The sequence below is a fragment of the Bombus impatiens genome, unplaced genomic scaffold (assembly GCF_000188095.3).
Source record: "Bombus impatiens unplaced genomic scaffold, BIMP_2.2 scf_0362, whole genome shotgun sequence".
NCBI classification, from domain to species: domain Eukaryota; kingdom Metazoa; phylum Arthropoda; class Insecta; order Hymenoptera; family Apidae; genus Bombus; species Bombus impatiens.
This window is the reverse complement of record NT_176781.1, coordinates 30,115-56,293: the sequence shown is the minus strand read 5'-3', so window position 1 is coordinate 56,293 and position 26,179 is coordinate 30,115. Positions and strand designations below refer to the sequence as shown.

Here is a 26,179-nt window from a genome sequence, read left to right as displayed (position 1 = left end):
TTGAAAAAATAAAGAAATTTGGTGACGATATAAATATATAAAAACATTTATTTATTCAAAAACAGTAATAAAAACATACATATACACTTTGGATGTTACAACGTTTATGAATGTTTATAGGAAATGTATAATTTAAAGAAAATATTTAAATAGCATTATATCCTTTTTTCCATACAGTGTCTTTTAGATATGCACCTATCATAGGATTATTGAGCATTGTTTCTACAATATCTTTAAATCCCAGTTGACTGGCTAATACATATTTACACTCCACATCTGACAATTCAGAAATTAATATTTTCATGTTATCTGTCATAGTATGAGTAATGCTTTTTTCCAGTCTGTACCTATAATAAAGTTAATAATGATTAAAATGGAAAGAAATGTCCAAAAATAAATTATTTCTTTAAAGCAATAATTAACTTGCCTGCGTACACAATTTCTTACAAGACTAGGGGTGAGCTTATTTACTGCTATAAAATCTTTCAAATATTTTGTTTCTCCATTTAATATACAATGGCTATAAATCAGATTAGCCCAATCTACGTGATGATTATATGCATGAATGACAACAAAAGCTTGAGAGAAGCTTAAGTTATGACATAATACTTTATCGATATCTCCAGGTTTTAAATTAAGTATACAGATTACTTGTTGATTATAAGACACAGTATTAAAAAGTGAAAGTTGGAGAGCAACTAATTGTACTTGATCAGAACATTGATTAGCAAGATTTAATTTATTAGCCTATAACATATTCATATTATAAATTTTTATTTATGCAAATAATCTAGATAATGTTTTACCTGTAAATAGTATTCTGTTGCGTGAGTATAATTAGTAACAGCTAAGTGTAACTGTTTCAGAATATTTTCAGTTTTGATGAATTTTTTTTCATGTTGAACAGTACTTTGCAATTTCATAAGATCTTTTGTAGCATCTGATATTATCGTATTAATTATATCTTCCGCTTCATTTTTCCACATATGTGCTAGTTCATGATATAATCGAAAATGTAAAGCTACCAGAGTAAAAAGTTCTTTATTTTCAGGACAATGACGCTTCAGGAATTCCAAAATTGCTGTTTCTAGCCCTATTACCTATAACATGTTTAATATAATATTGTATATGGTATTTATATATGTATTTAGAAAAATAAAAAGCGTAAAGAAACCTTATTTAATCCTTTTCCAAGTAAAAATTCAAACTGATCATTTTCTTTTAAAATTTGAAATACATAATTCATTTCTGTGAAACGACCAACACCTGTTACAAGACGTACCTAAAATTGTTTGATATTATATATTTTTTAAGCACAGTGTATAAAATTTTGTTTATTTAATTCTTGTAAAATAACGTACTAGTAATGTCCAATACTTAAGATTCTGCAAAACATTTGCGAAAATTTGACATTTACATAATACTGATGCTATCCCTTCCATATTGCAGGAAGTTGTAAAACAATCATGAGCACGTATTAATAATTCTGCAATCGTCTTCAGAGTAAATGCTAAACAATAGAAAAGGTTTTAATAATAAATTTAGTTATTATAAGAATGTAATGATAATTATATTTTAGTATAGTACCGCTTGTTTTTTCGCCATGAGAATGTCCAAGCAATTTATTTGCCGTTTTTAAGAGTTTCCAACCAAGGAGTGAAACATCATTGCATAGTTCCATAATAACACGAAAATTTGTATTTAAGGAATATCCCCACAAGCAAACGTTATTTTCATATCCATCTACAAAAGTAAACTTTTTACAACCGTGTATAAATTTACAATATCATTACATACCTTCTACTGCACGGTTAATATTTAGAGTGATATTTTCAGCCAAAAATGTTGCAACATCATCATTGTTTATTTTGTATGCAATAACTATATCATTAATAATTTCAGATTTATTTTTAATACTATCACTTTCTGTAATTTCTTGTAAAAATTCAATTGGATTGTTTAACATTAACAAGAACTGATAACTTTTTTCCAGTTGCATGGCTAATTTATAACATAATACAATGCGAAGACATATGTCTACTCCATGTTCCAAAATATTAAATAATTTTTCTAAAATTGATAAACACTCCATTTGTATTCCATGAACATCTTCATGTTTTAGTTTATTCATTTCAGTACTGATTGAGGTGATCACTGTAATCAAAGTTTTGTTATAAATATGTGCTAGTTAATAATTTGTTGTGATGAGAGTATAAATTAGACATACATGAAGAAGCTGAAGAAAATCTTTGTAAACCACGATTCTTTAAGGCATTGTATTTTTGTTGTTTATTCTTATTTACTTCTTTCAGAAGACTTTGTTGTTCAATATTTAAATCATTTGGTGAAATTTCCCCTTCTGCTAAACTCAAACATAACATCAGAATTTGTAAATCCTACAATTATAATTAAAACAGTTAATACATATTTATTAATAAAGGTTTAATGAAATTTACCTTATGTTTGTAATTAAAAATTGTACTTATTCTTAATGCTGTATCCAGTTTACCTAAGTCAATTAATGTATTAATTAAACTTTCAATTGCATTTTTCTCTTGTATGTTACTTAAGGTATAGCCAAATTTCAATTCATTTAGTCCTGATAACAATTCTGTTTTTAGTTTATTGAAGATATAAGGTCCATCATCTAATTGCACATTTTCAGGACCTGCTAACATACATGATTTCCACATTGCTGTTTCAAGGACATCAATATCTTGTTGCTCTGTTTCAATATTCTTTAAGGTTTCAAAAGCTAGTTTTAATATTTCATATCTGTTAAAACATATATTTCATATTTGATTAAATCTATATGTCATTGATGCCTCTAGATAAAAAATATCACATACCTTTCTTTATGAGAAGTAACTTTTTCAGCATGCTCAACAAAAAATTCTGCTGCTTTTTCATATGAAATGTTATATTTTTTAAAATTTAATGCACACTCATTCCAAAAATTATCTTCAATTTTCTCATTTTTTTGTATATAATATTTAAATTTACTTCGGCACTAAAAGTATTAATAATTAAAATATTAATGATGAAAACTAGTACTTATATAAAAAATAAGATAATACCTGAGCTAAGATTATTTCAGACGAATTAAATCCTGCTACATTTGATAATTTTAATGCATTAGTATAATCTTCAGTTCTTATTAAATCATTAATGCACCTATGAATTTCTGTATCAAAATTATATACATTGTCTGATACTGTAAATGCTGCAAAATTTAATGCGACATTTGTTTTTTGAAGAATTTTTATAACTTGTAGCAGAAATGGAAAGATTGGAACGAAATCTGTAATGAACAAAGAAATTAGTTTATGTCTGATTTTCATTATTAATTATTGAAATAATAATTCATACAAGATAGCAGTACCTGGAAAATTCTTATAAAAGTTACATTTTATCAAAATTTCGAGGAATTTTATTTGGAGATGTGTACTTCTTAGACCATAAGCGAGTGTTGCAATAAGGCATTTAATTGTAACAATTGCAATCCAGTATAAATTATTCAAGTATGTGGTATCTGAGCAATTCCAATCTATAGCTTCCTGAAAAATACATAATTCTCATATTATTTCACGTAATTGTTAAATATTGAAATAGTGCTTGATACATACATTACATTTGAGATTTACACATTGTGCTTTAAAATCCAATAATTTTTGTTGGCAACTTTTAAAATCACCATAAATTACACATTCTATGAGAAAGTCAAAAAATAAATTGAAGAGACTTTCCTACAATCAAACTGTATTAGGAAAATAAGATAAAACAGGATATTCATATAAAGGTAAAGTATACTTACAGGCATAAAAATTTTGTAAGCTTTACTAACGATAGTAATATATCCATATGTTACCATTTGATCCAATAAGTTATAAACTTGATTAGCTGTCCATACTTGTTGTTTTAAACATTCTTTATAATTAGAAAGAATTTCTTTATCTGTGGTGGATATTACCATCCATGAATAACAATATGCTGCAATTGAAGATGGCTAAAAAAGATATTCGATAAGAGAAGCATGGTATGTTCTGGAAAATTTTATAGTTGAGAAAAATATGAAATTACTAATATATAAAATACCTCATAACAGGATGCTAAAACTATAAGGAAAGGCTTTGAAGTTAACCGGGATGAATTGATTAAAGCACCAGGTGGATCTGGGCTTTGGAGACATTTCAATATAATCAACCACAAATCATCATTTGGAGAACAAATGTTATCATTTACAGTATATTCATTTATACTATGAGAATCATAAGTGCTTGCTAAATCTGCTGAGACTGGTGAATCATAATTGGGTGATACCTATTTAATAACGATATAGTATAGTATTTAATAAAATATGTTTTAAATATATGACATTTACTACTTACACTTTGTTTAACTCCAATTTTGTAATATAATGATTGTCTAACATCTCGTGATTTTATCTTTTGTTCATTACATACAGCTAATTGAGATTTAGTGAGTTGAATATTACTCAAACAAGTTAATAAATGTTCTCTGAGAATTGTGTTTTCAAAATGTTCTATATTTTCCAATATCTAAAAGCAACGAAGAGCATATTTTTCTTTTAATTTCAGAAATCTTGTATAAATTAATTAAAATTCAAAATTATTACCTGGTTCAGGGGATAATTAAAGATGTGACAAACTAATACAAATTCAAACCAGTGATTTTTACTTGCTAAAAATTTTAAAAAGCTGATTGGGAAAGCAAAGTTGTGTGCTGCTGCAAATCGTACAATAACATCCCATATTTTTAATACATTTACGAACTCTTGACTATCATTAATTGAACTTTCAGTACAACTTGTTTGAAAACTACTTTCAAGATAAGACATTACAGTCTTTAAATCATTTTCATTTTTGTATATTATATTTTCTAGTAAATTTCCTGTCAATTAAAAAATATATTGGAGATCTATGATTACCAATTCTAATAAATATTCAATGAACATAATTACCAATGGGAATGTTAATCTGTTTATAAATATAATTTGCCACGGTTATATGCAGCCTTAAATTTTCTGAATCGATACCTAATATTTCCATGAAAGAAATACAAGTATGTAAAATTTCGGGTTTCTCTAAATTTCGTAAGGCAAGACTATGCGCGTACAGAGCCGCCTTATATTTCCTATAAGTGTAGTATAAATGTGCATAATATATTCTGAAATACATAAATACATGAATTAATATATAATTCTTCTTTACCTTCTAGAAGAAACATTTCCAATTAGTTTTCCTTGGGAATGTTTTAAGCTAAATATAGCCATATTAGGACGAGCTTCTTTCAAATAGTATTTATATGTTAAATCTTCTGTATATCCATATTTTTTAACAAGAGTTTCATTAGAAAAATGAGGCATTGGTTCATTATTAAAACGCCACTTATATAATTGTTTAACGTTTAAATTTTTGTAACCATCTAATAATTCATACATTGTAACTTTGTTCTTTGGTTCTTTTTTTATGATGGATTCAAGAATTGGCACTTGTTTTAATGTATTCTGAAGAACTTCATTCGAAATATCATAGTTGCATAATTGCAAAGGATTTTTACTTGTAAATATACTTTTTAGAGTAATTTCTTTTAGTACTGTGCCTTTATCTTGATTGCATATTGCACTTTCTCTAGATTGGTATGAAAATATCAATACTAAAACTATCAAATAATTTTGCTTCAAATATTCGGTTACATCATCAGAAAGATAGTAAATTGTTTTAAAAATTCCTTCTGTTAATATATCTTGTAACGGTTCTTGACTTTCACACATTTTTGTCAATACATCATACAATTCAATGATCTTGGTTTCATCTTCCTGAGTACTCGTTTCACTCAAGCAATGTGCAAGACACAATTCTTTGTCAATTTTCTTCATAAATTCAGTTTTATTAATATTACAAGATTTATATGATAATATTGTATTAAATTCTGCTATTGTCATTGCACTGGCAAATATACGTGCTAGTAATAATTTTACATCACGTTGTTCTCTCTCTACAAATACGCCATACCTATATATTAAATATTAATAAATAAATATTTAAATATTTAAATATATTTCATAACAAATGTATTTTATATGGACTTACCTACATAAATGATTTTTTGCTAGATCTTTAATAAGAGTACTGGCATCTGAAGAATCAATAGCTTCAATCATATCTGGTACTATATCCAAAGTACGAAACAATGACTTGTATTCTTCATTAATTTCGTTTATTTCTTCTATTGTATCATTGCCATAGTAAATGTCAATCCAAAATCTCATTAGTTCGATTTTATTATTTGACAGTAAATAATCCCACAGCACAATATTAGTTACATTTTTCAAAAGAGATTGTTCAGTTATAGAAAAATATAATTCAGTACATAATGCTTGTTTTATATCTTCTGGTAATTTTATAATATCCTCTATACATAAAGAAGAGCTCAAGCCATCTTCAACCCTAAACAAATGGTATTTCTTACCTTTTGATCTATTTAAACTGATTATTTATGAAGAAACTTACATATATTTTTGTTCAAATTCTACAATACTTTTTATTATATTCCATGAATCTATATATTTATTTTCAAAGTGCGCAACACTTATTAGATATTCCGATAAATAATTTCTTAATGTAAAATCCTTGCAGTTTACACAAACTTTAAATATATATTCCATTGGATTTTTATCCTATAAAAAAACTACATTAATGTAAAGAATAATATATTGCTTGTCAGTACTTAAAATTTGATATACCATATTATTTAAAATATGAGAGGCCCTGTAAATTTGATGTTTCTTTAGAAGTTCTATAATCCAAGTTTCAACTTCTTTGTTGAAATAATGCTGAGCATCTTCGATAGAACATCTTCTTCTATAAGCTAGACATTTATAAGCAAGATTAATGTGAGTGCCCTTTGCAGAGGCTTCTCTAACAAGTTCTCTGTCCCCTAATATACGCCAACCAGACCAAATAATTGCAGGTTCTCCGGTTAAACATTCAATCGGAATGCCTCCCACTATTGTTTTCTCTGCCATCTTGTTAATATATTTTTTTTATAATATACCTGTATCATAATATTTTGCTGAAACAATATAGATTTCAATACAATTTATGTTAGGTTTTGTAACATATTGTTACTAACTTTTCATTACATTATATTTTACTGTAACACTTAAAAAGTTTTTACTTTATTTTATTAAATATAAAATTATAAACTACAATACTATTAGCATACAAAATTTTCTCTTTGCTGTTATCTATACACAAAATACATATATGACATACAAATGTACATTGTTGTTGTATACTATGCAATAAACGTTGTTTAACGTTTTACATTTGCGAAATGTCAAGCTTGATGACAATAAGAACTAAGAAAGATTCTTATCATGCTGTCACGGAGAATAATGAAATAATTACATTTGTTATCGATTGATGGTATTGACTATAAATAAAGTATAAGATTTCAACCAATTACACACAAATTACGTGTAAATTGCATTTCCAATTGTACATTTTAAATCATGAATGTATAAAACGAAAATATTCATGTTTATTCTCAATTAAAGGTCGACTAGCTGAGAAGCTGATAACTTTGCTGATAATGAACGACCACATAGTACCATCTGGGTAACACTATGTCATAAATTGCATTAAGATAATAAAAAATACTGCTATGTCTTATTGTTTTATTTTCTCTACTGGAAATACTATAAAAGTACATAAAAATTAATAAATTATTGCATAACAATAGTCCGGAGGAAACTTAAATACGCCAGTGATGATTTGAGAACCTACAAAGACAGAGTAGTTTTTATGACCGATAGATGATTTTTTAAATCCACGATTATGCAAATATTTAAATATTAGTTAAATATTATTAATCACTTACACTTCCAAAAGTTGATAAAGATAAATCAGCTATCCTGCCTGCGGTAATTTTAACCGGATTATTCGACATAGCAATGATTAAAATAAGACCGTGTATTGTCTTAGTCGGTAAATGAAACCAGTCGATCATGAAACAAGACAATCCAACATTACTGCTCTATGATCAAAATCAGAAATAGAACAATAGATTAAAAAATAAGTACATATTCTGAGCAAGTTACTAATAAATTTTTGTAAAAAATAATAGTTTATCTCGAGGAATCATTAATCTATATGTTTATATAAATTATCAGCTATAAATTAAATTTGATAAAAATTTATTAATAATATTATAAGTGGAAAAGTTATGGAAGTACTTTGAACGGTTTGATTTTTTAAAGTATATTGTATTTTTTAGTAAATTGTGAAAATATACCTTTTCTATTAGGAGTTCACCAATATAGCACAATATAAATATGTTAAATGTCAGAGATATTAGTAACATTGTATATGTCGTAAGACTGATGGTATTACTCTGTTCCCAATCCTGTTATGAACAAGCAATCATGAATATAATAGGATATTATAACGAAAATAAAAAGAAACGCACCGTTATACAATAATATTCGAGTAGACATATCATAAAGGTGGATCCAATGAATTCTAGGAAACATACTTCTTGTAGCACCATTTCTACTGCTGCCGAAAATCTATAATCGGTTATAATACAATATCATGTATTATTTTTATACTCACTGACATGTATAAAGACTTCTTTATATCAATTATATTATGTATATTAATATTAATACATTTATCACTTGTTTGTACCTTAAAATTCTCAAATGACGTTCAACAATTTCTATCAATCGCGTATTTAAATTAAGCGTTTCTTTCATATATTCGCCACGGACAAGATCATTCAATCGAGATATAATGATGTCGATTTGCCCACAGGTGTGTGTTGCGAAAAGAGCGGCTAATCCACAAGCACCGGCAGTTATGGAATACATCACGTATCCGCACATGCAGTGAATAACGTACACTAGATCGTAAATGGGGCTACTCTGAACGTCGTACAACGCGCTATATGTAGGATATACCAGAGGTTTGATTGTACGATTATGTTCATCGACAAACGTGCCGATCGCGTACTGTAAAATCGAGTGATAGATTGTTCCGCCGGTGTACATGAATACGGCGCAGATTATTGTCAGATTTCGACCCATTCGCCCGTATTTCAACATTATTTCGCGATCCTTATGTAGTTCCACCTGCCAGTAGGGACGTCCCCTTAACGAAACACTAAACCGTTTAACTTCAATGAAATATAAAATATGAAACTTATGTAGTAGAGATATTAGAATTTATTCATCGTTCCGAAGATATGGAAAATTTCAAAGTCAAGAGTTTTCTCTGACGCGTTCACGCGTTGTCGATCATCGATGATAACCATATGATGATTGTATGTATACACGATAAAGAAAATACGTATATCACGCAATACGTATTATATTTTGTGATACGCAACGGTATAGAAATTAATTATATATTTCATTGTTCATTTTAATTTAAAATGATACAATTCTCGTGCACGAAAAATTAGTGAAAATCAATGAGAATCGATGAACGTGTTAATTCACTGACCTGTTCCCAGTCAATGCACACCTGTTCGATGCAGCCTTTGATCCTCGGTTTGCGAAGGGTGAGCGCCCAGTATTTCATCAACGAAGTACAACAGAAACTTAGTAAACCGGATAATTTTAATCTCATTATAGTATCTTTTTCTTCGAATATGATATGCAGAATGCATGGAATAATGGCGAAGAGTAACACAAAATTACTGAGTGCAATTGCGATTTTTGGCAGAAGTTTTTTCACATCTCCTACTGCTGCTGGCCAAATGCCAATGGATTGCAGGATCCACTTGCTGTGTTTGGTTACATAAGCGATATCTTTCTTATAGTACAAGTTTCGCGGTGTGTAATCACACTTATGTTGCATAGAGAGTTGCATATTCGCGGATAGCTCGAAAACAACTGTTTACGATAGTTCGGTAGCATTGATTGAAAGTTGAGCTTGCGCTCGTGATATTGTGTGCGTGCATCTCTTTCATTACTTTGAAATCGATTACCATCAGAGAAGGGGACGTTTGAAATTATAGCGAAGCTATAGTATAACTTTCTGTCTAGACGTGAGCGGAGAGAGTTGGAGAATAAGTGCACAACGATTAAGTACTTGTGGTGTTAAGAAAGAGTATAGCGTATACGTTTGTGGCAAATAGTAATATTTAAATACGTGGGTAAGTAACTCATAAATAAAACACTTTGGAATTTGTATGTGGTTTCTTTCGTCACTTAATACGCAGAAAATATTTCTAAATGTAATAGACATAACAATTTGCGTGGCTGAAATTAAATAGCAATGATAAAATGCATTATGTCTTTAGTCTGATATTTTAGTATGATTTCAGTAAATAAATATCAATATGTCGATGTTCCTCGTGATTTTTTGCCATTTGATTAAGCTACTGCGAGAACAATTATACATATACGGTTATTAAAATGCCATATATCATTATCAAACTATAAAAATAATATATTCAATGGATAACGTGTAATAATATTTGAGAATATCAAGTATTTAAACAGGACTGAATATATTTACGATATAATTTTTTATTTATCATTCTACGCCAAAATATTGGGAAATTGAACAATTATTAAATTACTACACAAGGGCGGTTCGGAGGAAATTTAAGTACGCGAATGACGTCTTTAGAACCTGTAAAGATAGAGTTACATTTAATTGTCAACAGATAAATAGCTGAAATCAATTTTGAATAGTTAGAATATTTGTAAAAAATTACACTTGCGAATGTAGACAAGGATAAATTAACTATTCTGCCGGCGCTAATTTTTGCCGGATTATTTGACATTGCGATGATCAAAACGAGGTCTTGCACTGACTTGGCTGGTAAGTGATACCAATCTATCATGCAACAGGATATTCCGACGTTAGTACTCTGTAATATAAATAATGCAAATAATAGGCAAAATTTCGTAATAAGATATTACAGATTACGAATAAAAATATAACGGAAAATACCTTTTCAATCAGCAGATCACCAATGTAGCATAGTAAAAACATATTGAACGTCAAGGATATTAACAATAACGAATATGTTGTCAGACCAATTTTATTGTTCTGTTGCCAGTCCTGTTAAAAATGTATAAATATTATAAATTAGCGGAATAAAAATAAATATAACAATACCGATAAAATGATATACGAAAATATAAATTAGGAGCAAGAAAAATGTACCGTTATACAATAGTATTCGAGCAAGCACATTACAAACGTTGTTCCAATGAATTCTAAAAAGCACACTTCTTGAAGAACCGTCTCAACCATCGCAGAGAATCTACAATAGCACTGTATGTATTTAATTAATAATAAATATCATTTTACTTCACCTCAACCTTATTTGTACTTTAAAGTTCTTATATGATGTTCAACGATTTCCATCAGTCGAACGCTCGTATTAGAATTTTCCTTGGAAAATTTTCCATCAATCAAATCATTCAGTCGAGACATAATGACATCAATCTGTCCACAGGTGTGTGTTGCGAAAAGTGCAGCCAGTCCACAAGCCCCAACTGTCACAGTGTCAAACACATACCCGCATATGCATTGGAGAACGTACACGAGTTCATAAACGGGACTCTTTTGAACGTCGTAAAGACCACTGTACGTAGGATACACCAGTAATTTGATCGTATGATTAAATTCATCGACGTACGATCCGATCGCATATTGCATGACCGTGTGATAGATTATGCCACCGCTGTACATAAACACAGCACTGTATACGGTCAGTCTTCGTCCAATCTTTCCATACTTTAGCATTAACTTGCGATCTCTTTGGTATTCTATCTGTCAATTGAAAAAATGATGCAGTTACATATATCTATATTATTAGACTACCAACATTTATGCAAATTCATATTCTTCGGAAAATTAGGATTAGAAGGCTAAGATCTAGGCAGAAGTTTGCTTCAATTTCTCACGAATATATAAAAATTCGCAATCCATTTGTCACTTTTCCACTGGGTTACACAGATATACTTGTTGCAACTGACCTGTTTCCAATCAGCATATAACTGTTCGATACAATATTCGATTTTCGGTTTGCGTATTGTCAGAGCCCAATACTTCATCAGGGAGATAAAAGAAAAGCATGTTAAGCCCAGAATCTTCAGTCTTAGCAAAGGATCTTTTTGCTCCAATACAATGTGTAGCACACACTGCACCAAGGTGAAAAACAATATTAAATTACTTAGTCCGATTGCGATTCTTGGTAAAAATTTGCCGATACCCTCCACCATAGCCGGCCAAATCCCAATGGAATTCAAAACCCATTTATTGTGTTTCGTTACGTAAATGATGTCCTCTTCGTAGTTTGGATTTCGCGACTGATCGGTCCGACTACGAGTGGAGAGACGAGTACTCGTGAACATGTCGAAAACAACTGTCCGCGACAGTCCAGGTGCATTGATTACAAGGTTGTTGAGCTTGCGCTCATGATATTGCGTGCGTGCATTTCTTGCACAACTTTAAATCGATTATTAGTTATCAATGTAGCGAATGTCTGTAATTGTAGTGAATAGCTAACTTACGATGCTATAGAATCTAACTTTCTGTCTAAACACGAGTGGAACAGGTTGCACCATAAATGCACGACGATTAAAAGCTGCTGATGTTAAGAAAACACAATATCGTTTTGTGTATAGTATGTGTGTTTATGTAAAATGACAATATATATAGGCGAGTAATTTATTAATGAAATACATTGCAATTCCTTTCCTTTTTCTTTGTTAAAAAAAGTAGTTTGAAAGCTTAATATATATTTTGTAATTTATTTACATTCTAGTACGTTACTGTTTATTTAATTTCACAATTAGTGCTAGTTAATATTAAACGATATTTTTAAATGCTGGCTTCTTTTACATGAAAATAGATCGTGACTGTTTGTTCTATGTGAACATAGTAAATTATTGTGCCTGTGATTTGATATAATATAATGTGTACATGGCGTCGAGTAATCAAAAACGATTAATAAAATATATTATCTTTACCTTAATATTTCTGCATGATATCACAATTTTATGATTTCACAAACTAATAAATTTTTATATGTTAACATTTTTAATGATATTTAATAATATTCACTGTACATATTTATCAAAATGCTATGTATCGTAATGAAAGTAAAAAAATAATGTATGTTATGTAATATATATTTATGTAGCAAGGAATGTTATTACAACATATTGCATTATTTACTATTCTACAATTGGATACATGGAAATAACCGAATAATTATTAGATTATAACACAATGGTATTCCGGACAAAATTTAAGTACGCGAATGATGTCTTCAAAATCTGCAAAGGTGAAGTTACATTCAATCTTTAATCAAATGAAAATTTAATTAAAATCTTCAAATTAATTTGTGAAAGCTATTTGTAAAAACCTACATTTCCGAAAGCAGGCAGAGATAAAAGAAATATTCTGCCGGCGCTAATTTTCGCCGGGCTATTCGACATGGCGCTGATCAAAATGAGACCTTGCATTGTCTTGCCTGGTAAGCGGTACCACTCAATCATATAACAGGATATTCCGACGCTAGTACTCTATAGCAAATAATATATATCTATAGCAATATCTCTATAGTAAATAATAAATTATAAACGAAATTGATTAATAAATTTTCATAGTGACTAGTACTTTGTTATATTGAGAAGATTGAGATATTACAAAATACCTTTTCCATTAGAAGATTGCCAATATAGCATAGCAACATCATATTAACCGTGAATCCTATTAGTAGCATCGAATATGTTGCCAGACCAATTTTATTATTGTGTTGTAAATCCTACTAATAACATAAAAATACCATAAACTCCTAGGAACACAAATCAGAAGCAGCAAGAACGTACCGTTATACAAAGGTATTGGAGCGAGCATATTAGCAACGTGGTACCAATAAAATCGAAAAAGCACACTTCCTGCAGAACCGTCTCAATCATTGCAGAAAATCTACAATAGTACGCGATATGTTTTTGGTCAGTATTAAGCAACGTTTTACTTTACCTTCGTACTTTAAAATTCTTATGTGATGTTTTACGATTTCCATCAGCCGAGTGTCCGGGTTAGAACTTTTCTTGGAGAATGTTCCATCGACCAGATCATCTAATTGAGATATAACGACATCAATCTGTCCACAGGCGTGTGTTGCGAACAGCGCAGCCAGCCCACAACACCCAACTGTCACAGAGATGCACGTAAATGCGTATATGCATTGGAAAACGTACACGATTTCGTATACGGGACTTTTTTGGATGTCGAAAAGTCCACTATATGTAGGATACACTAATATTCTGAGGGTACGATTATTTTCCTTCAGGCTCATTCTCATTCCATACTGCATGATGGTAGTATAGCACATGCCTGCGCTGTACATGAACACGGCACTGTATATGGTCAGATCTCGACCAATTTTTCCATATTTTAGCATAAGCATACGATTTCTTTGAAACTCTACCTGTCAAATGATTTTTACATCTTTTATATAAAAAAACAGTCGTACTGAATCACATTTATAAGTGACTGGTCCAGAGAAAACGTGGTGCTAGTGATACAATTTTAATTTACGACAACTGTGAATAAAATTACATCTTAATACAGAAAACTGCGTGCTTCTAGACAGTAAAATACTTTACTACACATGCAATGGGTACGAAAAACATTTTTCACGCCACGCCGTTGTATATTAAATTTCGTTTTCGTATATTTTCATACGACTACAAAGATATGATATTACGAAATTGAAATATTATATATAATCATATTATATATTAAAATTTTCACTGAAACTCATAAAAAGTCTTCTAGACAAATATGTAGATTACGTATTTTTTCTTTCTGTGTTTTTATGTAAAATACACTTACACTGCCAGCCGTAAGTATATATTAGGATATTTGCCTTATACATAAAAAAATATGATATTTGATACAAATTGTGTGCTTATCATTATTTCTATTTTCCAATTATTTCATAATTTTTGAATAATTCCATATTCCATAAACTTCTTATTTCGTTCATACCATATATCCCCTATGATGTAACATATTAAATATCGTAAAATGTGATAAAGTTTTCTAACAAATGTACAAACAAGTGAGTATCCTGATACTTAGAACCGGCAATGTCTATCATTTTTCCACTGAGTAATTCACATACACTTGCTCGACTGACCTGTTTCCAATCTGTCTGCATCCATTTGATACAGTATTCGATATCCGGTTTGCGCGCTATCAGAGCCCAATACTTCATCAGGTTGATTAAAGAATACCAAGCCAAGGAACAGAACCTCAGTCTCAATAAAGGATTCTTTTCTTCCAATACAATGTATAGCACACACTGTACTATGATGAAAGATGGCATAAGATTACTGAATCCGATTACGAGTTTTGGCAAAAATTTACTCATGCCTTTTAACACAGTGGGCCATATTCCGATGCAATTCAGAATCCATTTATTGTGTTTCGTCACGTAAATAATGTCTTCCTTGTAATTTGGATTTCGCGATTGATCGGTCTGACTTCGAATGGAGGGATACATATTCGTGAACAGATTGTAAACGACTGTTTACGATAGTTCAGGTGCATCGATTGTAAGGGCGATGAGTTTGCGCCCGGGATATCGCGTGCGTGCATTTCACGTAGCAATTCAAAATCGATTATTACTCATCAATGTAGCGAAAGTCTGTAATTGTAATGAATAGCTAACTGGTAACGGGTATAGAATCTAACTTTCTGCCTAGGCTAGGGAGAGGGTCTTAATCTTCCGAAGTTACACAACATATTTGATTATAAGAGACAATTGTGGAACACTGAAATTTCCAATGCCACGAAACTAACAATGAAAGTAAGCATGCACATATCTTTCATTAAAAATTATATAGGTATTACAGGTTACGTAATACTGAAAGAAGCAATAATTCAAAAAATAGTGTATTTATGAAAATAGAGTTATTTTAATTGTATTTTTTCGTAAAACTACTTTAAATTAATCTTGATTCCATACCTGAGCTTATCGGTTTTCGTGGATTTCAGTAATGTTAGATCTAATATATGATATTTCTTTTCTCATTTCTTCGTTTATGTTAATAATGTTTTCAATCTTTATATTAGTTATTGGCTCACACAAATATGATGGTAAAAACTGTAACAGGATGTTTAATGCCCTTGTGAAGATAGTTTGGTATTTCTTGTGGGCAAAAATCCAACATTTCTCATCGTCTTGAAAGTGCGATCTGTTGACAAGCTAATCAATTTTTCTTCTTCTGTGTAACAAAAACTTGTAATTAACTGCGCTAAATGGATTTTATAACAGGTCATAATTCTTTATATCTAAAGAAGGGAGATAACTTGTATTTTTCTCTTTCAATAGCGTTAAAAGTTTTAGTGGTAATAGTTCCCTCGACATTTTTAGTTGCGAAGCGGAAGCAGAACGAAGCGGAAGAATCATATCTCTTGTATTTTTTTATAATATGTGATTTATCCAAAGAGTTACTTGTTTCTGAAATGGTATTTGTAAGTGGATGTCGAAATATTTTGATTCTTCGCTTGGATATTTATATTGGCGCTATTTAACTAATTAAAGATATCTGTTAAATCGTTATTTTAATACACTGAGTATCATTTGTATGAGATTTTACAAAATCATCTGCACCTTCATTTCGAAAAGAAGTCAACAATTCAGTCTTAAGTTTTACAATTTGGCATAGCACTTTAATTCTAGATAACCATTTTACTTCGGTGTGCAAAGCAAATATTCGTATTCAATTTCCATAGATATAGAAAGCTTTTTAAAAAGCATGTTTTTAATGGTCTTGACGTAATATAAATTACAATATTTACTACTTGATCTAATGCAGATTTTTAACTGTCTAATAATGTATATTTTAATACTGTATATGTTTTTACAGTATATTTCTTTATTCAATATTCTACAACTGAATACAAGAAAATAACAGAATAATTGTGAAATTAGTACATAATGGTATTCCGGACGAAATTTAAGTACGCGAATGACGTTTTTAGAACCTGCAAAGATAAAGTTACATTTATTTACCGCTAAATGAAATTCGATTTGTATAAATTTTGAACATGCAAATCATAAACAAAATATTTTTAAAAACCTACATTTCCGAAAGTGGTTAAGGATAAGAGAAATATCCTACCGGCGCTAATTTTCGCCGGACTATTCGACATGGCAATGATTAAGATGAGATCTTGAACTGTCTTGACTGGTAAGCGATACCAGTCTATCATGTAGCAGGATATTCCGACGCTAGTACTCTGTAGTATAAATGACGAATAACAAGTGAAATTGATTAATACATTTTTGTACATTGATTACTTTGCTATATTGAAGAAAGTTGAGTATTACAAAATACCTTTTCTATTAGAAGATTGCCAATGTAGCATAACAAGAACATGTTGAACGTCAAGGATACTAGTAGCATCGAGTACGTTGTCAAACCAATTTTATTATTTTGTTGCCAATCCTACTAAAGACATAAAAATACCATAAACTTCTAGAAATACAAACCAGCAACAACAAGAACGTACCGTTATACAGTAGTATTCGAGCAAGCATATTACAAACGTGGAACCAACGAATTCGAAAAAACACACCTCTTGCAGAACCGTCTCAATCACCGCAGAAAATCTACAATAGTTTGCGATATGTGTTTGGTCAGTATCAAGCAACGTTTTACTTTACCTTCGTACTTTAAAATTCTTATGTGATGTTTTACGATTTCCATCAGTCGAGTGTTCGGATCAGAATTTTTCTTGGCGAATTTTCCTTCAACCAGATCATTTAATTGAGATATGACGACATCAATCTGTCCACAGGCATGTGTTACAAAAAGTGCGGCTAATCCACAACACCCAACTGTCACAGAGTTGAACACAAATGTGCACATACATTGGAGAACGTACACGATTTCGTAAATGGGGCTTTTCTGAGCATCGAAAAATCCACTATACGTAGGGTACACTAACACTCTGATCGTACGATTATTTGCCTTTAGGCTCATTCCCATTGCATACTGCATGATCGTAACGTAGCATATGCCAGCACTATACATGAACACGGCACTATATATGGTCAGATCTCTGCCGATCTTTCCGTATTTTAGCATCAGCATGCGATTTTTTTGAAACTCTACCTGTCAAATGATTTTTACATTTTTACAAACAACACTATAAGTGAGTTGTTTGGAGGAATGGTGCAAGCGACAAGATTCTAATTTGGGAAAGTTGTGGGAAGAGTTACATTTAAATACATACATACTATGTACTTCTAGACAGTAAAATACTATACGTTTATCGGCGCAGTGTCTCCAAAAGTATTTGCATACCATTATATATATTATAACATTTACATATTAGTTAATTAGAACTAAGTATATTAAGTTTCGCGTCATAATATTACGTATTTTCATATACTTACAGAAATTTGATTCTACGAAAATGACATATACAGAACATGATAAAGAACACTTCATAATATATGCGTATAATTTGTAGTTTAATATGCCTCACATAAATAAAGGTGCGTGCAAGTACTCTTTGTAGCTAATTGTAACTATAAAAGTTTGGAAGTTTCCGAAAAAAATTTCGTATATCACGTATTGCTTCTTTCTGTAGCTATTTGTCTTTTTTTTTTAATACAAAGTGATTGCTAGCCATAAATATTAAGACATCTGCGTTATGTTTAAAAAAATGTGATATTTGATATAAATTGTGTGCTTCTCATTATTTTTATTCTACAGTCATCACATATTTTTGTATTTCATAATTCCATATTCTGTAAACCTTATTTTACTCACATCATATGTGCCTTATAAAGTAAAATATTAAATTAAATAAAATGTGCTAGGATTTCTAATAAATGGTGTAACAAGTGAGTATTCTAATACTGATAAGTAGCAGTGTCCATCATTTTTCCATTGATGCTTCGTTCTTTTATTCTTTGCTCGACTGACCTGTTTCCAATCTGTCTGCACCTGTTTGATACAGTATTCGATGTTCGGTTTGCGCACTATAACAGCCCAATACTTCAACAGGTTGATTGAAGCAAAGCAAGCCAATCCCAAGAGCCTCAGTCGTAATAAAGCATCTTTTTCCTCTAATATAATGTGTAGTATACACTGCACAACCGTAAAAAGCGATACCAAATTACTGAATCCGATTATGATTTTTGGTAAAAATTTGTCGATGCCTTCTGCCACAACGGGCCACATCCCGATGGAATTCAAAACCCATTTGTTGTGTTTCGTCACGTAATCAATATCTTCTTCGTACTTCGTGTTTTGCGGTGGATCTGTCTGACGTCGAACGGAGAGATGCATATTCGCGGACAGGTGGAAAACGACTGTTTACGACAGTTCAGGAGCATCGATTGTAAGAGCGATGAGTTTGCGCCCGGGATATCGCGTGCGTGCATTTCACGTAGTAATTCAAAATCGATTATTACTCATCAATGTAGCGAACGTCTGTAATTATAGTGAATAACTAACTGGTAACGGGTATAGAATCTAACTTTCTGTCTAGACCAGAGGCCTGAATCTTTCGAAGGTACAGAACATATTTGATTATAAGAGACATTTGTGGAACACTGAAATCGCGAATGCCACGAAACTAACAATAAAAGTAAGCATGTACATATCTTTCATTAAAAATTATATAGGTATTACAGGTTACGTAATACTGAAGAAAGCAATAATTTAAAAAATAGTGTATTTATAGACTTATTTTAATTGTATTTTTTCGTAAAACTACTTTAAATTAATCTTGATTCCATACCTGAGCTTATGTCATTTTAACACAATAATATTGTTTGTCAGATATTTTACAAAATTATCTCCACTCTTACGTACGGTCCGGAATGATCACTGACTCGAAAACATCTCATACCGTAGTACCAGCACCGACACATTTTGTAACTTAGTATCAAAGCCTTGCGTTAAATAGTATTTCGCAACACCAGCAAAATCTTACTTCTGTTGCTAGCTACTGTTCCAAAACGCAGAATGCAGACCGATATAAAAACCATCGCGTGACCAACGGAAAGAGTTCTTTAGTTCGTTTCTTCATTCATAAAGCATCAAACATAAGGCAGTGCATAACTTGTATACATCTGTCTAGTATCGAATTTGTTAAGAACTTACATCTGGAAACCCAAGTTCTCGACCTTCGTCTTTGTTAACCTGAACCACTGTATCCGGATATCGAATTAAGAGGATTGGCATGTTTTATTATAAAGTGGCGTTTCTACTTAGCAGGAACGATTATGGTGTTGGGTAATGTTTCTCCACATGTAAGAAGCTATGATTGTTGATTGTACGTAGACATAAAAAATGATGAATAAATATAATACATATAATATATATACGTAAATATTTCGTCATGACTTCACAAACAAACACATTGTAATACGTTGTCATTTTCTGCGATCTTCTACCTGGATAAGCTATTATCAAAATCACTGTACATATTTATCAAAATGTTATGTATCAGTATCAAAGTAAAAAAATAATGTACACTATACAATATATATTTAACTAGCAAAGAATACTTTCATAATACGTTTATTTATTTACTTTTCTATGATTAGACATATGAAATTAATAGAATAATTGTGAAATTAGTAGATAATGGTATTCCGAATGAAATTTAAATACGCGAACGATGTCTTTAGAACCTAAAAAGATAAAATTATATTTAATCACCTAAAGATAAAAAGTTCGATTTACATAAAATTTGAACATGCAAATCATAGATGTAACGTTTATAAAAACCTACATTCCCAAAAGTAGGCAGAGATAAAATAAATATTCTGGCGGCGCTAATTTTCGCCGGACTATTCGACATAGCGATGATCAATATGAGATCTTGAACTGTCTTGATAGGTAAGCGGTACCAGTCAATCATATAGCAGGATATTCCGACGCTAGTACTCTGTAGCATAAATGAGGAATAACAAGTAAAATTGATAAAAACATTTTTGTACATTGATTACTTTGCTATATTGAAAAGAGTTGAATATTACAAAATACCTTATCTATTAGAAGATTGCCAATGTAGCATAACAAGAACATGTTGAACGTCAAGGATAGTAGTAGCATCGAGTAAGTTGCCAGACCAATGTTATCGTTCTGTTGCCAATCCTACTAAAGATATAAGAATATCATAAATTCCTAGAAATACAAACCAGCAGCGACAAGAACGTACCGTTATACAATAGTATTCGAGCAAGCATATTACAAACGTGGAACCAACGAATTCGAAAAAGCACACTTCCTGCAGAACCGTTTCAATCATCGCAGAAAATCTACAATAGTACGCGATATGTGTTTGGTCAGTATCAAGCTACGTTTTACTTTACCTTCGTACTTTAAAATTCTTATGTGATGTTTTACGATTTCCATCAGTCGAGTGTTCGGATTAGAATTTTTCTCGGAGAATTTTCCTTCAACCAGATCATCTAATTGAGATATGACGATATCAATCTGTCCACAGGCATGTGTTGCAAAAAGTGCAGCCAATCCACAACACCCAACTGTTACGGAGTTAAACAAAAATGTGCACATGCATTGAAGAACGTATACAATTTCATAGACAGGGCTTTTTTGAGCATCGAAAAATCCACTATATGTAGGATACACTAACAGTCTGATTGTACGATTATTTTCTTTCATATTCAATCCCATTGCATACTGCATGACTGTAACGTAGCATATCTCAGCGCTATACATGAACACGGCACTGTATATGGTCAGATCTCGTCCCACCTTTCCGTATTTTAACATCAGTATGCGATTTCTTTGGATTTCTACCTGTCAAATAATTTTTACAATTTTTTTTATAAATAATACTACTGAGTCATGTTTATAAATAAGTGATTGAGAGAAAAATTTTAATTTGGGGAAATTGTGAGTAAAGTCACATTTTATCACAGAAACCAGTATGTTTCTGGACTTTACAGTGTTGTTAGAGTTAACAGTTTTATTATATGTACAGTGTTTACAACAGTATTTGCATCCCATTTTATATATTATAACATTTACATACAGATTAATTGGATTTGAGTATATTAAATTCCGTATCATAGTACTACGTATTTTTAAAAAATGAAATATGTAGAATGTGATAAAAATGCTCCATAATATGCGAGTGTAGTTTACAATATAATACAGTATAACATAAAGAAGGATTTGTGCAAACATTCTTTATAGCCATTTGTAGTTTTAATATTTTGAGAACTCGTAAAATTTTTTCTAGGTAAATATGTTTATCACGTATCTTTTCTTTCTGTAAGGTATTTATCTTGCTTTTACACAAAATACGTGTACACTGCCAGCCACAAGTATTAGGATACTTGCGTTGTATACAGGGTAGTTGGTAACTGGTGGTACAAGCGGAAAGGAGGTGATTCTACGCGAAAAAAGAAGTCGAAAATATAGAATAAACATTTTTAAAAATTTTTTTCGTTTTTTTAAATTTTTCCATCGAGTGAGATCCGTTATAACGTATCCCACGCGTTCCGAGCGAGAGTTCAAAGTCGATTTTCTCGAAAACAAAGCCTCAAACGAAAAATTTTTATTGTATATTTTCGACTTCTTTTTTCGCGTAGAATCACCCCCTTTCCGCTTGTACCACCAGTTACCAACCATCCTGTATAAAAAATGTGATATGTGGTATAAATTATGAGCTCCTCGTGCTATTTATTTTGCACTTATTTTATTTTTCTAACATGTTTTCTAATAAGTGTATACCAAGTGGGTATCCTAATACCTATAACCAGGAGAGTTTCTCTTTTCCATTGAGCCCTTCACATATACTTGCGCGACTGACCTGCTTCCAATCTGTATGCACTTGCTCGATACAATATTCGATATTCGTTTTGCGTGCTATCAAAGCCCAATACTTCATCAGGTTGATTGAAGCGAAGCAAGCCAAGCCTAAGAGTCTCAGTCGTAGTAAAGGATCGTTTTCTTCCAATGTAATGTATAGCACACACTGCACTACGTTGAGAAACGATACGATATTACTGAGACCGATTACGACTTTTGGTATAAATTTGCCAATCCCTTTTAACACAGCAGGCCACATCCCGATGGAATTCAGGACCCATTTGTTGTGTTTCGTCACGTAAACGATATCTTCTTCGTAGTTTGTGTTTTGCGGTGGATCTGTCCGACGTCGAACGGACGGATGCATATTCGCGGACAGGTGGAAAACGACTGTTTACGATAGTTCAGGTGCATCGATTGTAAGGGCGTTGAGCTTGCGCTCATGATATCGCGTGCGTGCATTTCTTGTAGTACTTCCAAATCGATTTTTACTTATGAATGTAGCGAACGTCTGTAATTGTGAAAATAGGCGGTAGTGTTCTCAGCTATACGATCTAACTTTCTGTCTAGACATAAGTGGAGTAGGTTAGACCATAAATGCACGACGATTAGCAGCTGCTAATCTTATGAAAACACAATGTCATGTGCGTGGTATGTATGTTCGTGTAAAATAACAATATATACATATGAGTAATTTATTAATGTAATACCATGCAATTTGTTTACTTTCTCTTTTGTTAGAAAATGTTGTTTGAAAAAGGTAACATATATTTTGTAATTTCTTTGTACCATAATACCTCACTATTAATTTAATTATCTAATCACTGCTAGTTAATTTTGCGCGATATTATTAAATATTGCTTTCTTTTACATGAAAATAGGCTGTGACATTTTGTGTTATGTGGATATAGTAAATTACTGTGTCTGTGGTTTGTTGTCATACAATGTTTATGTGGCATTGTGTAATTAAATACGATTAATAAAATATGTTGTCTTTACCTTGGTAATTTTTTATGATTTCATACATTAGTACGATTTAGTATATCGTCATTTTCTATAATCTCCTGCTTGGTCAATCTATCGTCAAAATCACTGTATGTTTATCATAATGTTATTTATCGTTACCGAAGTTAATAATAATGTATACTCTATAATGTACATTTAGGTAGCAACAAACATTTTTACAATATATTTCTTTATTTACTATTCCATAAGTGAATATACGAAAATAACGGAATAATTATTAAATCATTACATAGTGGCATTCCGAACAAAGTTTAAGTACGCGAATGATGTTTTTAGAATCTGCAAAAACGAAGTTAGATTTAGTCACCGGTAGATTAAACGGTTGATTTGTGTAAATTTTGAACAGGCAAAACATGAAGCAAATATTTGAAAAAACCTACATTTCCGAAAGTAGGCAAGGATAAAAGAAATATTCTGCCGGCGCTAATTTTCACCGGATTATTCGACATAGCGATGATCAACATAAGATCTTGAACTGTTTTGACTGGTAAGCGGTACCAATCAATCATATAGCAAGATATTCCGATGTTAGTACTCTGTAGTGTAAATGACGAATAATAAACGAAATTGATCAATACATTTTCGTACATTGATTACTTTGCTATATTGAAAATAGTTGAATATTACAAAATACCTTTTCTATTAGAAGATTACCAATGTAGCATAACAAGAACATATTAAATGTTAAGGATACTAATAGCATCGAGAATGTTGCCACACCAATCTTATTATTTTCTTGCCATTCCTACTAAATACATAAGAGTATGGAAAATTCCTGAAGACATAAATCAGAAGCAACAAGAACGTACCGTTATACAGTAGTATTCGAGCAAGCATATTACCAACGTGGAACCAACGAATTCGAAAAAGCACGCCTCCTGCAGAACCGTCTCAATCATTGTAGAAAATCTATAACAGTAGCCGATCTGTTGTTTGTCAGTTTCATGCAATTTATTATTTTACCTACGTACTTTAAAATTTTTATGTGGTTCTCTACGATTTCTATCAGTCGAGCGTCTGGCTTAGAATTTTTCTTCGCGTATTTTCCATCGACCAGATCATTTAATTGAGATATAACGACATCAATCTGCCCACAAGCGTGTGTTGCAAAAAGCGCAGCCAATCCACAACACGCAACTGTCACAGAGTTGAACAAAAGTGTGCACATGCATTGGAGAACGTACACTATTTCGTAGATGGGACTTTTTTGGGCGTCGAAAAATCCACTATATGTAGGGTACACTAGCACTCTGGTTGTACGATTATTTTCCCTCAGGACTGATGCCATTGCATATTGCATGATTGTAATATAGCACATTTCAGAGCTGTACATGAACACGGCACTGTATATGGTGAGATCTCGACCGATTTTTCCATATTTTAGCATCAGCATGCGATTTCTTTGGAATTCTACCTGTCAAATAATTTTTATGTTTTTTACAAACGTTCCTCATACTAAATCATATTTATAAGTGCGTAATACAGAGGACAAATGGTACAAGTGATAAAATTTGATTTTAAGGTAATTGGGTGAAAAACTTCGTTTTAATACAGAAATCGAAAGGTTTCTGAGCTTTTCACATACTCGTCCGACTAACCTGCTTCCAATCTGTCTGCACCTGTTCGATACAGTATTCGATGTTCGGTCTGCGCGCTATCAGAGCCCAATACTTCATCAGATTGGTCGAAGCAAAACAAATCAAGCCTAAGAATCTCAGTTTTAACGAAGTGTCTTTTTCTTCCAGTATAACGTAAAGCACAAACTGCAGTACGTTGAAAACCGACACGAAATTACTGAGACCTACTACAATTTTTGGTACAAATTTTCCGATTCCTTTTACTACAGTGGGCCACATGCCGATGGTACTCAGAACCCATTTGTTGTGTTTCGTCACGTAAACGATGTCTTCCTCGTAGTTTGTATTCCGTGGTTGTCGAACGGAAAGATGCATATTCGCGGGTAGGTGGAAAACGACTGTTTACGACAGTTCAGGTGCATCGATTGTAAGGGCGTTGAGCTTGCGCTCGTGATATCGCGTGCGTGCATTTCTTGCAGCAATTCAATATCGATTATTACTTATGAATGTGGTGAACGTCTGCAATTGTGGAAATAGATGACAGCGTTACCAGCTATAGAATCTAACTTTCTGTCTAGACATAAGTGGAACAGATTAAAAGATAAGTGCACGACGATTAGTAGCTACTGGTGTTAAGAAAACACAATGTCATGTGCGTGATATATATATATATTCACGTAAAATAACAGCATATATG

At 31.5% G+C, this 26,179-nt stretch overlaps 6 protein-coding genes and 1 pseudogene across 12 annotated transcripts; all 7 read right to left on the bottom strand.

The window, feature by feature from the left end:
* Nucleotides 1–30: 30 nt before the first annotated feature.
* On the bottom strand, nt 31–7,422 carry LOC100746100 (spatacsin). 6 transcript variants are annotated; one of them, XM_012385997.3, is made up of 23 exons: nt 7,307–7,422; nt 6,767–7,095; nt 6,534–6,700; nt 6,114–6,470; nt 5,232–6,035; nt 4,982–5,154; nt 4,637–4,911; nt 4,389–4,559; nt 4,096–4,320; nt 3,815–4,006; nt 3,627–3,746; nt 3,383–3,557; nt 3,078–3,301; nt 2,850–3,010; nt 2,457–2,775; nt 2,228–2,396; nt 1,798–2,154; nt 1,588–1,743; nt 1,362–1,510; nt 1,175–1,282; nt 807–1,100; nt 428–747; nt 31–347 (listed from the first exon to the last, which is right to left on the bottom strand). In XM_012385997.3, the coding sequence occupies exons 2-23, from the start codon at nt 7,046–7,048 to the stop codon at nt 146–148; spliced, it is 5,400 nt and encodes a 1,799-aa protein (XP_012241420.1). In that variant the 5' UTR covers nt 7,049–7,095; nt 7,307–7,422; the 3' UTR covers nt 31–145. The 6 variants fall into 6 exon arrangements, with proteins under 6 accessions (XP_012241420.1, XP_033176749.1, XP_033176748.1 ...); XM_033320858.1 differs by having other exon boundaries at nt 7,299–7,409; XM_033320857.1 differs by lacking the exon at nt 7,307–7,422 and adding an exon at nt 7,156–7,214 and having other exon boundaries at nt 6,767–7,077.
* A 90-nt stretch (nt 7,423–7,512) lies between these two features.
* On the bottom strand, nt 7,513–10,420 carry LOC105680811 (odorant receptor 13a-like). The gene is made up of 6 exons (XM_012385972.3): nt 9,531–10,420; nt 8,715–9,157; nt 8,494–8,593; nt 8,320–8,430; nt 7,906–8,061; nt 7,513–7,807 (listed from the first exon to the last, which is right to left on the bottom strand). Exons 1-6 carry the CDS (start codon nt 9,897–9,899, stop codon nt 7,751–7,753), a joined length of 1,236 nt encoding a protein of 411 aa, XP_012241395.1. The 5' UTR covers nt 9,900–10,420; the 3' UTR covers nt 7,513–7,750.
* Nucleotides 10,421–10,545: 125 nt separating this feature from the next.
* LOC105680809 (odorant receptor 13a-like) lies at nt 10,546–12,425 on the bottom strand. 2 transcript variants are annotated; one of them, XM_012385967.3, is made up of 6 exons: nt 12,026–12,424; nt 11,377–11,819; nt 11,208–11,307; nt 10,992–11,102; nt 10,753–10,908; nt 10,552–10,667 (listed from the first exon to the last, which is right to left on the bottom strand). In XM_012385967.3, exons 1-6 carry the CDS (start codon nt 12,401–12,403, stop codon nt 10,614–10,616), a joined length of 1,242 nt encoding a protein of 413 aa, XP_012241390.1. In that variant the 5' UTR covers nt 12,404–12,424; the 3' UTR covers nt 10,552–10,613. The 2 variants fall into 2 exon arrangements, with proteins under 2 accessions (XP_024223603.1, XP_012241390.1); XM_024367835.2 differs by having other exon boundaries at nt 10,546–10,908; nt 12,026–12,425.
* Nucleotides 12,426–13,182: 757 nt separating this feature from the next.
* On the bottom strand, nt 13,183–15,847 carry LOC105680813 (odorant receptor 4-like). Its single transcript, XM_012385974.3, has 6 exons — nt 15,205–15,847; nt 14,048–14,490; nt 13,886–13,985; nt 13,711–13,821; nt 13,424–13,579; nt 13,183–13,330 (listed from the first exon to the last, which is right to left on the bottom strand). Exons 1-6 carry the CDS (start codon nt 15,568–15,570, stop codon nt 13,274–13,276), a joined length of 1,233 nt encoding a protein of 410 aa, XP_012241397.1. The 5' UTR covers nt 15,571–15,847; the 3' UTR covers nt 13,183–13,273.
* Nucleotides 15,848–16,845: 998 nt separating this feature from the next.
* Nucleotides 16,846–19,396, bottom strand: LOC105680808. The gene is given in 6 exon segments (XM_033320859.1): nt 16,846–17,057; nt 17,157–17,312; nt 17,411–17,551; nt 17,553–17,685; nt 17,748–18,190; nt 19,010–19,396. Coding segments are annotated over 6 exon segments (1,296 nt in total). The 5' UTR covers nt 19,376–19,396; the 3' UTR covers nt 16,846–17,000.
* Nucleotides 19,397–20,637: 1,241 nt separating this feature from the next.
* On the bottom strand, nt 20,638–23,495 carry LOC105680807 (odorant receptor Or2-like). Its single transcript, XM_012385965.3, has 6 exons — nt 22,881–23,495; nt 21,420–21,862; nt 21,258–21,357; nt 21,083–21,193; nt 20,829–20,984; nt 20,638–20,727 (listed from the first exon to the last, which is right to left on the bottom strand). Exons 1-6 carry the CDS (start codon nt 23,244–23,246, stop codon nt 20,671–20,673), a joined length of 1,233 nt encoding a protein of 410 aa, XP_012241388.1. The 5' UTR covers nt 23,247–23,495; the 3' UTR covers nt 20,638–20,670.
* An 837-nt stretch (nt 23,496–24,332) lies between these two features.
* LOC105680806 lies at nt 24,333–26,090 on the bottom strand (annotated as a pseudogene).
* Between the last annotated feature and the right edge of the window lie 89 nt (nt 26,091–26,179).